General features: G+C 49.1%; 1 protein-coding gene across 9 annotated transcripts in view; it reads left to right on the top strand.

Annotated features, from left to right (window-relative positions):
• Positions 1-15,254, top strand: part of STXBP5 (syntaxin binding protein 5) — a 503,632-nt gene that overhangs the window by 387,375 nt on the left and 101,003 nt on the right. For all 9 annotated transcript variants that reach the window (XM_073672694.1, XM_073672695.1, XM_073672696.1 and 6 more), the window contains one exon: positions 13,119-13,288. In XM_073672694.1, coding sequence (XP_073528795.1) covers positions 13,119-13,288 — 170 coding nt within the window. The remainder of the gene's footprint in view (positions 1-13,118; positions 13,289-15,254) is intronic.

Below are 15,254 nucleotides of genomic sequence, written 5' to 3' on the forward strand. Positions count from 1 at the left end.
TTGCTTTCCCTTGTTTGCAAACCGAATTAGGAACATCCATTTGCCACACAACATTGATTACACAGAATTGTTTAAAACAACATGGGAACTAGACAAAGTGCCCGTGTTAGTAAAGCAGAACATGACAAACTTTACCATCTAGAAATATTTACCGTACCTCTGTAATGTAATGTCTTGAAATTTCTGTTTCTGCTGAAAACAGAATTCAAATTTTAAAAAGGCACATAAAATGAGAGAAAACACAAAACAAAAACCACAGCTGTAGTTATGCATGACCTGTTAAGGGTTTTTTCATTCCTATGCGTCTTTCAAATTTTTTTTGTGTGGCTTTTTCTGATTTTGCAGTTCAGCCCCATTAACTTGATGAATAAATTCAGATATACTATTCTGGTAGGTAATTTTTCATGGTAATACATTTGCTGAAACTATAAATACTGGAGCTTAGATTTGGGTATCATATTGAAGCCCAACATCTTCATTTTTAATAGATTTTAGGGAACCAAAGCTCCAGAGTCAATATTTGATATTCAGGTCAAATAGCAGGATTAAAAATGTTACTTCTCGGTTTTGTTTCTGTATAAAGAAATGATTAGAGGGAAAGCTGCAAGAGACAGCTGATGGAATATTTTTAAAAAAATTCACAGAAAAAAGGCAGCCTTATCTACCAACACCAGATCACAAAACCAAAGCACTACACACACATGACTCGCCCCGTGGGGCACCCGGAACCGGGCTTCTGTGCGATGCTGGGGGTAGTAGTGGCAACCCGATCCCGTGGCTCAGGGTGGTCAGACCAATGCTGTGGCAGTCTATTTATCAGTGTTTTGGAATGTCCGACTACGCCACCCGTGGATTGCGATCAGGGATTACCGCCGCTGCAAGGCAGACCGCTGAGGCTGGTGTTGGTGAGCAGCACAGGGGTAGGATAACTCCCCACGGGAAGAGTGTAGCCTCAGGGCAGAGTAGGTGAATGCTGGGGGTGATAGTGCAGGCCGCAATAGTAAGAGTTCAGAGTCCGCTTCAAACAGTCCAGGGTCTTTATTGCAGATGTTATTACTGACCCAAGAGGAGTACCGGTTAGGAATGGGCCTGGGTATCTGAGAGCATTCGGGCGAGCCCCACTGGTCAGGGTGAGTGTGTAGGCCTACCGTTCTCTCTCTATGCTCTTGCTGACTATCCCCCTTTTCGTGGTGTAATAGCCCACGTCCCTGAGCTGGCCGTGTACTTCGCCTGTATGGCTTGCGACTCGGGCCTTGGGTACCTTTTGCTTCTCCTTGCTGTACTGGTCCCTCTGTGTGGCGGAGCCTCCAGGCTTCTTAGGCCAAGGGACCTGAAATCCCTCGCAGGTTGGTTCTCTGCTGTTGGGCTTGCAACCCTGACAGCCTCGGACCCCAATGTCCGGTGGTGATTCTCTCAACCAGGACCGGCTCTCGTCGCCTCTGTCCCTGGCTCGCAGACTCTCCTCTGCCTCACGGACTCCTCAGCTGCTGCTGACCTGTCCCTCTTCTCTGAGAACCCTTTTGGACACTTCAGAAGTGGGTTCTGGTCTCTCTAACCCTGCCCCAGTTCCAGCTTTTATAGGGGCAGCCTGCTCCCCCTACTGGCCTGGGACAGGAGGTGCTGCATGCTAATGGTCCCTGACCAGGGAACCTCCCTCCTGCTCTCAGACACAACCTTTAATATTTGTGGCATCCAGGCCTGGGGTGACACATTCCCCCCTAGTAAAATTTAGTACTCCGGAACTAACAGGAAACATAAATACAGGGTATAAACAATAACATAACATATGTACAAGTACATTTTTGTCCTTAAGGCCACGGCGCTTCTGTGACCGGGTGTCCATATCACCCAATAAGGTGCAGTTTCGAACGATGCGAGGACCTGTCTCCATAAACCCCAAGTTCCTGGCCTTGGACGTGGCGACAAGGCTGAGCTAACTACTTTGGGCCACAAGGGAGCCACGCTGGACAGGTTTTTCTTCTGTGGCCATCTTCGCAAGAGGGCACCAAGTGCAACTATTTACAAGACAGTTCCGGCCATTCAGCGTCCATGACCTGTCAGTCCATTGAACTAGAAAAACTAGAAAAAACACTATTAGTTATCAGGTAACAACCATAAAACATTAAATATTTACAGGTAAATGTAGACTTTGTACTTAGATCTTCCAGCGAGCTGGTACTTGACCCTTAGTGCTCCGGGTTGACCTGCGTAACCCACTGTCTGGTGGTGGTCTAACTTGGCTTTCTCCACTATCATTTAGGGTACAGCTACTACCTGGGTTTACAGGCAGGGCAGTCAGCTGTCTGCGGGTCCTTTTGGCTTACCGCAGGCATGGCAGGCTCACTGTCAGCAGAGGGTTGACTCTCCTGGGCTGCTGGCATGGGTTCTTCTGCCTCCGGGGCTGCTTGTTCCTCTTGTTCTTCTGTAGGCTCCTGCTGGGTTGGCTGAAGGAAGTGTAGGACGGGTACCACTATTGCGTCGTTTATTCAAGTCCAGGTCCGGGGAAACTCTCCGAGAACGGTGCTGACCATTTCTTCCTTGTCCTCTGCGGGTTCAAGGTCATCTTGATCTTCCCCTGCACTCTGTAGTTGCTCGGGACACCGTTTTAGGTGGTCTCTGGAGACGGTGCTAGTGGTTTCTCCTCCATCCTTGGTAATTACACATACCTTCGGGTTGTTGTGGTCGGACTGCAGTACTGTGTACGGGTTGCTCTCCCACTGGTCGTCTAGCTTGTGAAGCCTTCTTTTCCGCTTCAGGACCTGCTCACCAGGTTCCATAGGACCAGCAGGGGCATGTTGGTTGAAGAGCCTCTCTTGCTTTTCTCTCGCTTGAGCCAGACTCCTCTCCACACTCTCCTGTACCTTCTTGTACTGTAGCCGCTGTTCCGTATCCCAGTCCGCGTCTGGGGAGGTGTCCTCGGGTGTCAGGACTCCCATCTCCAGGTCTACCGGCAGCTTACCTGGTCTTGCTCTCATCAGGTAAGCCGGGGTGAAATTTGTAGCATTCACCGGGATATGGTTGTACAAGTCTATCAGGTCTGACCGCTTCTCCGGCCACAGGCTGCGTTCTTCCAGGGGCAACGTCTTGAGGAGATCAATGACGATATTATTCATTTTCTCACACAGCCTGTTGGTTTGCGGGTGGTAAGGCGTTGCCCGAATCTTCTTACAGCCGTAGAGGTTGCAGAACTCCTGGAAGACTTCAGCCTCAAACTCTGGACCTTGATCCGTCAAGACCTGTTCGGATACCCGTGTGGACGGCAGAAGTGTTGTTGGAAGGCTCTGGCCGCTGTTTGGGCTGTCAAGTCTTTAACAGGAACCACCACCAGGAACCGGGAGTAATGGTCCACAATCGTGAGGGCATAGATGTAGCCGGACCGGCTTGGAGCCAACTTCACATGGTCCAGAGCTACCAACTCAAGAGGCTGCCTGGTGACGATGGGCCTCAAGGGTGTCTTCTGGCTTGTACGGTCCTTCTGAGGTGGCATGGGCCGCAGTCCCTGCACCACTTCTCTATGGCCCCTCTCATACCGACTCAGTAGAACCGCTCTCTCAGTAGGAACTCCAGTTTCTTCCACCCGAAGTGTCCCGCTTTGTCATGGTAGACCTCCAGGACCATTGCTGCATCTCGCCTTGGGACTACTACCTGCCAGGTCAGCTCGTGGGTCTGGTGGTTGACAAGCCTTCTGCACAGCTTACCCTCGTAGAGGAATAGCCTGCTTTTCTCCTTCCATAACTGCTTGGCTTCCTCTGGAGCGTCCGGGCCAGGGCTAGCGTCTGCCTGGGTTAACATGTCTTTCACCAGGCGTATTGCAGGGTCACTATCTTGCGTTTCAGCCCAGCTGTGGTGGGGTAAGGGATTGAACATGACGGTGGTTAGGTCTTTGTCTCTTATCCGGTGAGAATACTGAGTGGCCCCATACCGGTGGAACGCAGGGAGCTCTACTTCCAGCTCTTCCGAGTCTACTTCTCCTTCAGGTAGTTGGGGCATTCTTGATAGGGCGTCTGCGTTGGCGTTGGTTCTGCCCGCCCGGTACTTGATTGTAAAGTCATAATTTGATAGCCGGGCCATCCACCGCTGTTCTAGGGCACCTAGTCTTGCATTGTCCAGGTGTGTCAACGGGTTGTTGTCCGTGTACACAGTGAACTTTGCGGAGGCCAGGTAATTCTTAAACCGTTCTGTGACGGCCCACACCACTGCCAAGAATTCTAGCTTGAAGGATCTGTAATTCTCCGGGTTTCTTTCAGTGGGCCTCAGCTTCCGGCTGGCGTACCCGATCACCCTTTCTCTGCCCTGTTGATTCTGTGACATTACGGCTCCCAGCCCCACATTGCTGGCGTCTGTGTGGAGGATAAAAGGCTGGCCATAATCGGGGTAGGCCAGGATCTCATCCCCCGTGAGGGCCATCTTCAACTGTCGGAAGGACTCCTCTTCCGGATGGTCCCACTTGAAGGGAGGCTTGTGACTTCTGGATTTAGACTGACCTATCAGGAGGTCCTGCATTGGAGCTGCCATCTTTGTGAACCCGGGAATGAACCTTCGGTAGTAGCCTACCAACCCGAGGAACTGCCTCACTTCTTTGATGTTTGAGGGGCTTGGCCAGCTCTTGATTACTGTGACCTTGTCGGGGTCGGGGGCTACTCCTTCTGCACTCACCACGTGTCCCAGGTACTGTACCTTCGGCTTTAAGAGATGGCACTTGGAGCGTTTCACTTTCATGCCAAAGCCTGCCAGGGCCTCGAACACCTCGGTCAGGTGCTTGAGATGGTCCTCGTAAGTCTTCGACTAGACAATCACGTCGTCCAGGTAAAGTAGGACCGTCTTGAAGTTTCGGTGCCCTAGACAGCATTCCATCAGCCTCTGGAAGGTCCCTGGTGCGTTGCAGAGCCCGAATGGCATACAGTTGAATTTGCTCAATCCCATCGGGGTGGTGAAGGCGGTCTTCTCCTTGTCAGCCTCTGCCGCAGGAACCTGCCAGTACCCGCTAGTAAGGTCCAAAGTAGAGAAGAAATTAGCTGATTTTAATGCGGCCAAAGACTCCTCTATCCTAGGTAATGGGTACTCGTCTTTATGGGTGATACGATTGACTTGTCTATAGTCCACTCACATTCTCATGGTACCGTCTTTCTTTTTTACCAGAACCAAGGGGGCTGCCCAGGGGCTACAGCTGTCTCTAATGACCCCGGCTTCTTTCATCTCTCTCAGCATGCCCTTTGCGTTCTGATAGTGTTCTGGGGGTACAGGTCGGTATCTCTCTTTTATTGGTGGGTGGCTCCCCGTGGGGATGTGGTGTTCTACCCCTTTCACTCTGCCGAAGTCTAGCGGGTGCTTACTAAAGATTCTCTCATACTGCTGAACCACCCGGTAGACTCCTTGTTTTTGGTGCAAGGGAGTGGAGTCAGCACCCACGTGGAGTTTCTGGCACCAGTCCTCCTTGTGTTTATGGGAGCTATTATCCTCCATCGGGGGAGATGGAGGCAAGGGTTCCACGACCCTGAGAGCATTGTGTTCGACGGCAAACAATTTGGCTAGTGTAGCGTACCGGGGCAAGTGTACTTCCCTTTCCCCAATTTTTAAGATCCGGACGGGCACCCTTCCATGGCGGACTTCAACCACCCCCCGGGCTGTCAAAATGGTGGGCCTGCTGTCTGAGTACACGGGTTCTACCATGGCTTGGTAGTCTCTCCCTCTTAACCCGATTGCAGTCCGACACCAGATCATCATTTCACTTTTGGGAGGCATGGCAATGGGGAACGGGTCGCTCACCCTCACGCTACCGATCTCACCACCAGACAGTTCTACCTGTTGCCGTCTCATCAGGGCTCTTCTCTCTTTCTGGAGGACCCTCTGTTGGCTGGGGCTCGCATTCATCGCCACCTGCTGCAAAATTACAATTACTTCTGAAAGACAGTTTTCAATCACATTAGTACCCAAAGTTATTTTAGGGTGACTTTCACGACGGTCAATGTCCACAATGATCACTCCCTGTGCCGACAGTTCAACCTTACCAATCTTGATGGTCATCTCTCTGAACCCCACCTGCGGCACGGGTTGGCCATTGCTGGCGATGATGCTTAAGTCATCGTCTGGATAACGGGTTATATCAGCGTCACTCCAGTACCACTTGAAAAGTACGTAGGTGATAGTAGTCACTTGAGACCCGGTGTCCAGCAGTGCACTCATGGGGATACCGTCCAGCACTACGGGTAAGACCGGGCGTCCCCCCACGTACTTATCGCACCAATTAGACGGGCCTGGTGACCTTATGCCTGGGGGTTGGCCCTCTACCCCAGGTCGGACCCATTTAAAGTACAGTACCTGGCTATGTGTCCTGGCTGGCTGCAACGGCAGCAAATCGGCTGTCCATCCTCAGTGTAATGGTCGGCAGGCCTCCATCTGAACGACGGGATCCTCCTCTGTCGACGCCACGGTACATCCTCCGGACTTGAAGCCAGCTTGATTGGTCCTGACGGGTCCATCTGTAGCTACTATACGGTCCTGGTCAATGCAGCAACACTCTTTGTTAGTTCTTGGACCTGATGGTGCAGGTTTGCAGGCTGGGATGGATTTAGGTCCTGCGCATCAGCCCCCACAAGGTCTGCGGGGTAGGGCGCCGCCCCCTGGTGGTAAGTGATGGCATGGTGCCGGGAAGCTATAGCGCCACCTGCTGCGGGTTCTCGGAGCAACTGGATGGCCCTATCTTTGAACTGCGCAAAAGTCAAATCGGGGTTCTGTAGGGCCATGAGGCGCAGCTGGGTTCTGTGGGCGCTGGACAGCAGACCTTCTATGAACTGGTCAGTCAACAGTTTATCAGGTCAGCTTGTTTGATTGCTCCCAGAGCTTCTTGCTGGTTCAAGGCATAGTCTCTGATACTATCTTGGGCTCGCTGCTTACAGCCATAGAACCGCATTTTGATTTCTGCTGAGGTACGGGTGTCAAAAGTGTCCCGCAGACGGGTCAGAACCCCCTTTACAGTCCTTTTCTCCTCAGCTGTCCAAGACTTTACCTCCTGCTGGGCCGCACCAGTTAACTGCCCTATCAGTATGCTTACTTTCTGTTGTTCTGTCAGGGATAAACTTTGAATAAGCTATACAGTCTTTCTTTAAAGTCGCCCAGGGTATGCGACTCGCCAGCACACTGTGGCAGCCAGGCCGCTCCGGGGATATAGGGCATGGAAAACGGCATCACAGCTGCAGCGGCTACGCTGGTGGTAGAGGGTCCCTCCGCGTCCGACATCTCTCCCCCCCCCCCCCTCCCCCCCCTCCCCCCCCTCCCCCCCCTCTCTAGTAAACCGTGGCCTACCTTCCGACAATCCTCTTCTGTAGGCCGCGGCTCCGCTCGCGATGCTCTGGGTGAGGACCTTGCGTCGAGGGGTGATGACGTCAGCGTCGCTCTCTCTCCTTCCAGGACCTTGCGCAGCGTCTCAGCGTAGGGCGGAGCTTCAGGTCTCGCGCTTTTTTGACGTCCACGCCCCTCTTCTTCCTGCGCGGCGTCCCGAAGATGGCGTCCGATGGCGGGAAAACGGCTGAAGATGGCGGGAAACGGCTCCAAACGGCGGGAGCCGTTTCTCTTTTTAAGGTACATATACAGTCTTTTCAGGCGCGCAATACCCGTTTGTGGCGGGTTGGTCACAATCCTGCCGACTGCGCCAAATAGCTGACTCGCCCCCTGGGCCGTGGGGCACCCAGAACCGGGCTTCTGTGCGATGCTGGGGGTAGTAGTGGCAACGCGATCCCGTGGCTCAGGGTGGTCAGACCAAATGCTTTGGCAGTCTATTTATCAGTGTTTTGGAATGTCCGACTACGCCACCCGTGGATTGCGATCAGGGATGACCGCCGCTGCAAGGCAGACCGCTGAGGCTGGTGTTGGTGAGTAGCACAGGGGTTGGATAACTCCCCACGGCAAGAGTGTAGCCTCAGGGCAGAGTAGGTGAATGCTGGGGGTGATAGTGCAGGCTGCGATAGTAAGAGTTCAGAGTCCGCTTCAAACAGTCCAGGGTCTTTATTGCAGATGTTATTACTGACCCAACAGGAGTACCGGTTAGGAATGGGCCTGGGTATCTGAGAGCATTCGGGCGAGCCCCACTGGTCAGGGTGAGTGTGTAGGCCTGCCGTTCTCTCTCTATGCTCTTGCTGACTATCCCCCTTTTCGTGGTGTAATAGCCCACGTCCCTGAGCTGGCCGTGTACTTCGCCTGTATGGCTTGCGACTCGGGCCTTGGGTACCTGTTGCTTCTCCTTGTTGTACTGGTCCCTCTGTGTGGCGGAGCCTCCAGGCTTCTTAGGCCAAGGGACCTGAAATCCCTCGCAGGTTGGTTCTCTGCTGTTGGGCTTGCAACCCTGACCACCTCGGACCCCAATGTCCGGTGGTGATTCTCTCAACCAGGACCGGCTCTCGTCGCCTCTGTCCCTGGCTCGCAGACTCTCCTCTGCCTCACGGACTCCTCAGCTGCTGCTGACCTGTCCCTCTTCTCTGAGAACCCTTCTGGACACTTCAGAAGTGGGTTCTGGTCTCTCTAACCCTGCCCCAGTTCCAGCTTTTATAGGGGCAGCCTGTTCCCCCTACTGGTCTGGGACAGGAGGTGCTGCATGCTAATGGTCCCTGACCAGGGAACCTCCCTCCTGCTCTCAGACTCAACCTTTAATATTTGTGGCATCCAGGCCTGGGGTGACACACACACATCCATGGAGGGGGTGGCTGCTTAGTATTATAAATTATCATTATTTATTATTTTAGCGCTATTTATTCCATGACGCTTTACATGTGAAAAGGGGTATACATAATAAAACAAGTATAATAATCTTAGACAATAGAAGTCACTGACTGGTACAGGTGGAGAGGGAACCCTGCTTGCGAGGGCTCACAATCTACAAACGATGGGTGAGAATACAGTAGGTGAGGGTAGTGGTAGTCATGCAGCTGTATGGTGGAGCAGTGGTTACTGTAGGTTGCAGGCTTGTCGGAACAGGTAGGTCATCAGGTTCCTTTTGAAGGTTTTCACGGTAGGCGATATTCTGATATGTTGGGGTAGAGCGTTCCAGATTAGGGGAGATGCACAGGAGAAATCTTATATTTGATTATGGGAAGAGGAGATAAGAGTGGAGTAGAGAAGGGGATCTTGTGAGGATCAGAGGTTGCGTGCAGTTAAGTACCGGGAGACTAGGTCACAGATGTATGGAGGAGACAGGTTGTGGATGGTTTTCTATGCCATGGTCAGGGTTTTGAACTGGAGTCTCTTGGTAATGGGGAGCCAGTCAAGGGATTGACAAAGGGGAGAGGCTGGGGAATAGCTGGGGGACAAGTGCATTAGTCGGGCAGCAGAGTTTAGGATAGATTGGAGGGGTACGAGAAGGGGAGGCCACATAGCAGGAGGTTGCAGTAGTCTAGGTGGGAGATGATGAGGGCATGGACTAGGGATTTTCCAGATTCTTGAGTAAGGAATGTATGGATCCGGGAAATATTTTTTAGTTCGAGCCGGCAGGAAGTGGAAAGGGCTTGGATATGTAGTTTGAAGGAGAGATCAGAGTCCAGGGTTACCCCGAGGCTGCGAGACTGGGGAGAGTGAGCAGCCATTTACTTTAATTGATAGGTCTGTTGGAGGGGTGGAGTGAGATGGGGGAAAGATGATGAATTCTGTTTTGTCCATGTTAAGTTTTAGAAATCTAGCAGAAAGGAAAGATGAAATGGCGGACAGACATTGTGGGATTCTGGTTAGTAGGGAGGTATATCTGGTCCAGAAAAGTAGATCTGTGTCATCAGCATAGAGATGAAATTGGAAGCTGTTGAACTCGATGAGCTGTCCTAGGCTGAAGGTGTAAATGGAGAAGAGCAGGGGCCCTAGGACTGAACTTTGGGGGACACAGATGGATAGGTGGCGAGGTGAGGAGGTGGTGTGTTAGTGGGAGACGCTGAATGTCTAGTCTGTTAGTTTTGACGACATTCAATATAAGGCCAAGTCTATGATGCCAAGAGATGAGAGAATCTGTAGTAGTAGGGAATGGTTCACTGTGTCAAAAGCAGAGGACACAGGTCCAGGAGGAGGAGGAGAGAGTAGTGTCGCTTGGATTTGGCGGTTAGTAGGTCTTTGGGGACTTCAGTCAGGGCAGTTTCAGTGGTGTGGTGCGGTTGGAAGCCAGATTGTAAGCGGTCGAAGAGGAAGCAGGAGGAGAAGTGGGAGGATAGTTCAAGACGGATGTGTTGTTCCAGTAGTTTGGAGGCATAGGGGAGAAGGGAGATGGGACAATATCTAGACACAGAGGATGGGTCAAGGGAGGACTTTTTGAGGATGGGTGTGATTGAGGCATGTTTGAAGCATGAGGGTAAGATACCAGTTGTTAGAGATAGGTTGAAGAGATGGGTTAGGTTTGGGGTAAAGGCTGTGGTGAGGTTTGGGATGAGGTGGGATGGGATTGGGTTGAGTGCACCGGTGTTGAGATGTGATCTTGAAATAGAGAGGAAAGTTGATCTTCTGTAATGATGGAGAAACTGGTTTTGGAGAAGGAGGGCTGAGTAGTTGTGAGACGGGGCTGTGGGAGTTGTAGGACAATGCTTTATCTGATGTCATCAATCTTCTTCTTGAAGAATGAGGCAAAGTCTTCAGTTGGGATGAGTGGAGAGGGAGGATGTGCTGGGGGACAGAGGAGAGAATTGAAAGTGTTGAATAGCTGTTTAGCATTGTGAGACAGGGAGGAAATGAGAGATGAGAAGTATGTTTGTTTTGCTTTAGTGAGAGTGGACTTGAAAGTAGTGAGGGACTCTTTGAATGCGATGAAGAGCTCTTGGGAGTGGAATCTTATTCATCTCCGCTCAGTAACTCTGGAAGGCCGCATCAGTTCTTTAGTCAGGCTGGTGTTCCAGGGTTGCCTGTTGATTTTTCGAGCTTTTGAATATGAGAGGGGCGGCCGGTTGAAGAGCTGCAGCTATTGTGGTGGTATATAAAGTGGCAGCAGCATCTGCGTTGTGCAAGGAACTTATGTCTGTAAGATAAGAGGGAGAAGGGATTCAGAGAGAGAGTGTAGATCAAGGTGTTTAAGATTTCTGCGAGGGCGTGCTGCTTTGTGGACCAGGAGAGGGAGGAGGTGGTGGACAGACAGTGGGAGAGGTGAGTTAGAGAGTTAGATAGGGAACAGAGGCGGGTGAAGATGAGGTCCACTGTGTGGCCATTTTTGTGAGGGGCTGTGGAAGACCAATTGAGCGAGGCCAAAGGAGGAAGTAAGAGATAGAAGCTTAGAGACAGCTGAGAGGGAAGTGTCAGTGGGGATGTTGAAGTCGCCCATGATTATAGTGGGGATGTCAGCGGAAAGGAAGTGCAGTAGCCAGGTGGTGAAATGGTCAAAGAAGGTGGTGACTGGCCCTGGGGGGCGGTTAATGACAGCCAGTTGGAGATTTGGGGGGTGGGGGTGGAGTAGATGCGCACACAGTGCAATTGGGGGGAAAGGAGCAGTTATCTGAAGCAAGAAAACCAACTCCTCCGCCATGCTTGCAGGTGGGGCGGGGAGTGTACGAAAGATGGAATCCACCGTACGAAAATGTAGCTGGAGAGGCTGAATCAGAGGGGTTGAGCCAGGTTTCGGGGAGATGCCGAAGAAGGAAGGTTTGTTAGTAATGAAATGATCATGAATATAGGAAAGTTTGTTGCAGACAGCGCAAGCTTTCCATAAAGCTCCTGTTAATGGGATTGGGGAAGGCGGGGGTTGGGCGAATGGGTATAAGGCTAGAGAGGTTGTGTTAGATCGTGGATGAGAGGTCAAAGTGACTGTTGGGATGTGATTAGGAGGACCAGGATTTGGGGAGATATTGCCGGCATTGAGGAGGAGCAGAGAAAGTGTTAGTAGGTGGGAGTAGGAAAGGGCATGAGATGGCTTCCTGTGTTTGGAGACAGAGGATTGTATGATGAGGAACAGTTCTGAGGAGGAGGTGAGATGGATGGGGAGAATGGAGAGAGAGATAACCAGTTCCTTACTAGGTGCACACAGATGAGGCTTGTATAGGGCACCAGTCACACAGGTACGTGTGGAGCACGGTGTCTAGCTTACAGCCTATTAGTGAAACCCATACTATTAGATTGGGAAGGATGCCCAACATTATAGAAGTGCACCGCACGAGGACAGACACCCCAAGTTACCCATCCAACTCTAAAGGGCCTGGCTGGATCCTGCATAAAAATGTCTAATAAAACGCATCTGATATTGTTTTATATTTTGGCAAAAATACACAAGCTCGCAACCCAAATCAAAGGTCCTCATTGTCTTGCGAGTCCCTACACTAAAATCAAAAGCAGCTCACAGAAAGCTCAGTCATTGTCATCTCTCCATCGCAGCCTGTAGTGACACCTGAGGATATTATTTGTACTTATGCTTGTGTTCTCATACTAATGTGAAAGCATATGTGCTCTCTGTCATAGTCACTGGTTGTTTTTTATCTGTTAAAAGGGTGTAACTATGAACCAGAATGGAGGTCTGCTCTATTCAAACAGGTCTTGTTCTGGCTGACTAATGTCCTTGTTGCATACACATTTATGCGAAGGGCCACTATGTAAAATTACTTTATCCTTACTCCGGGGGAATTGCCTGTCTGCATCTTCTACCTACAAAAATCAGCTGATTTCTGAGAATGAGGCTGCTTTCGGCTAAGCTTTGTTACAATACAACCCTTTTAAACCGTGAACTATGCCAGCATCAATTACTTTTGTCACTGGTGATTTTTTATTTCTATTTCGAAAAGTTATTTTCTACTTGAGTTATATTTAACCCTAGAACGCATACCTGGGGCCTCGCAGGCCCGCCCTGTTAATTGTTTTCTATTTTCTGCAAGATTACTTTAGTTAGAATTTTGAAACTCTAGGTATTCCTCAGGTATATAGTTGTTTGTCATTTTTGTTTGAGTTATTCCATGTTATTTGCACATGGGCCTAAAAGGCCCCAGGTATGTGAAAATGTAGATTTTTATGGTCATGCGTTCTAGGGTTAATGTAACACAATGAACATTGTAAAAAATGTTCCAATATGTTGCAAGTTATTTTGCTTATACACCTTGACTAAAAAATGTTTACTTTTTTCTTGGTTCTTGAATTTCATGTTGTCTTTCTGCATTTCTTAATATTTTGTGCTTGACTTTCAGATGCTGGAAGTAAAATTGCTTTATGAAGTTGGAGATCTAGAGTCCCCAGACATTGAACAAGTGCCAACACCCAGTGGACCTTCTAACTCCCAACCCATAGCTCTTCAGTCTCACCCATCCACAAGCAGCAGTTCATCTGATGGGATTCGTGACAATGTACCCTGTTTAAAGTAAGAGTTTTTATTTTTACATGTCATTTCAAGTGTACTAGCTAAATGTGAGCGTGCACAGAAGACTGACTTCATTGTTAGAGGATATGGCTATTTGTTAAATCGGTCTTGTTTAAAATGGTGGCCTGCAGTCATTGTGGTACTTTGATTATAAGGCTGTCTTGGAGATCATTGATGAGGTGAAAGATTTGAAATGTTCAATGTATTTTCTTTGCCTAATTCAATAGTACATGAAAATATAAGATACTTTACACTACAATGTATTAAAGAAATATACTTCTTTCTCCACTTATGAGACACTTCTCTTATCCAGCCTCATGAACATCACCATTTTCTAAAAAAAAACTGCTAAAATTCTGTCTTGGACAAGACAGACTGCAAGCTCACAGACGTTTCAGATTAATTCTTAATATTTAAGGGGTTGCCCACTACTAGGACAACCCCTTCTCGATGTGAATTTTTGGCTCTGATCAAATAAAAACACCCATACTCACTTCCCATGCTGGCGCCGTTCCAGTCCTCACGTTCCCTGGCTTTCATGCATTGTTATGAAATCAAATCAGAAATCAAGAGGAAGTCAAAGAGCAGCCACAGCCCTGGCTTCCTGTTGCTGTTTAATACGCCTGAAATTGGCTACAGTGACACCAGCGCTGTTTGAGCGCAGGGTTCACGTGACCTAATGACCGCACAAGTGCCCCATGAACGGAGAGCCGACACAGCTGCAATAGTGCCAGCATGAAAGGTGAGTATAGGTGGTTTTATTTTATCAACGTTAAACATTCACATCGAGAAGTGGATGTCCTAGTAGTGGACAACCCCTTTAAAGGCTATGAAGAGGGAGGTGCAGATTGAGAGAGATGCAGTGTTCTAGTATTTTATTCTCACACCCCCAGAGCTGGATTCACAGCTACACTGTTGCATAATAATTTACAACTGTAATGCTTGCTGCGTCTCGTGTGTGTGACAGACAGGCGAGCGAAAGTCCCTAATGCCTCTATGTACCGTGCATGTGACTGAAATTTAGGAGGGCCTGCAATGGGGAAACTTGTGAAAAATGCTGGCCAAATTCCAGATATCATATTCTGAGCAGTCACCTGAAATAAAGGTACGCTTCACGTCCTTATAACATTTATGAACTGTATGAATTCTAGATGTCAATGTAATAGTTGAATTCAATTGTATATTAATCTACTCTTGACAAGTATGTAACGTGCATCCAGGCATTTGCTCTTCCCACGATGGGGAATGAGTTTTGTGCATTTATTGAGAAATCCAAACACATATTTCTAAAAAATGGTCTGAGAGCGCAAAAACCTGATTTTTGAGTAGCATCATCAGTATAATAACTTTTCTATTCAGAATTGATATAAATCTTGCCTGATCATATGGTTAATCAGCTTATCAAGAATTATAAAATGTTAGATATACACCTGGGGAGTTATCACATTATTTTGTTTTTTTACCTTACATTTCACATTTCTTTTATCTATAACTTATAGTGATGAGCAAGCACTTGTTTGCTCATTTACTCGTTGCTCGGGTCAAGCAAATTATAATGCTCGAGTGCTCGGTCCAATTAACGAGCCCAATGTAAGTCTATAAGAAACTCGAGCATTTTTCCGGGGTCTCCCCCCGGCAGTCTGCCGAGGGCCTAAAAATAGCTCGAATCGATGGGAACAGTGCTCAAATGACATGGGAACAGCATGGGGAAGACCCCTGGGAAGCATTTCTGACTCCCAGGTCAATGCTGTCAACAATGTCAGAGGTATTACGCCACTTTTACGGACTCACAATAAAACATACAAAAACGAAACCAAAATGCATTTTCCTGGGCAATATGTTAAGGAACATACTTTCCGGAGTAATGACTTGTGTGTAAGTCAAAATAAATAACCAAAACCAAAAATGCTCCTCTACAACTTGAGCTATGTTCACACGTAGTGTTTTTGATGTGTTTTTGCATTGC

The sequence above is a fragment of the Phyllobates terribilis genome, unplaced genomic scaffold (genome assembly GCF_046119375.1).
Source record: "Phyllobates terribilis strain yellow unplaced genomic scaffold, ASM4611937v1 Scaffold_3__8_contigs__length_932513732, whole genome shotgun sequence".
NCBI classification, from domain to species: domain Eukaryota; kingdom Metazoa; phylum Chordata; class Amphibia; order Anura; family Dendrobatidae; genus Phyllobates; species Phyllobates terribilis.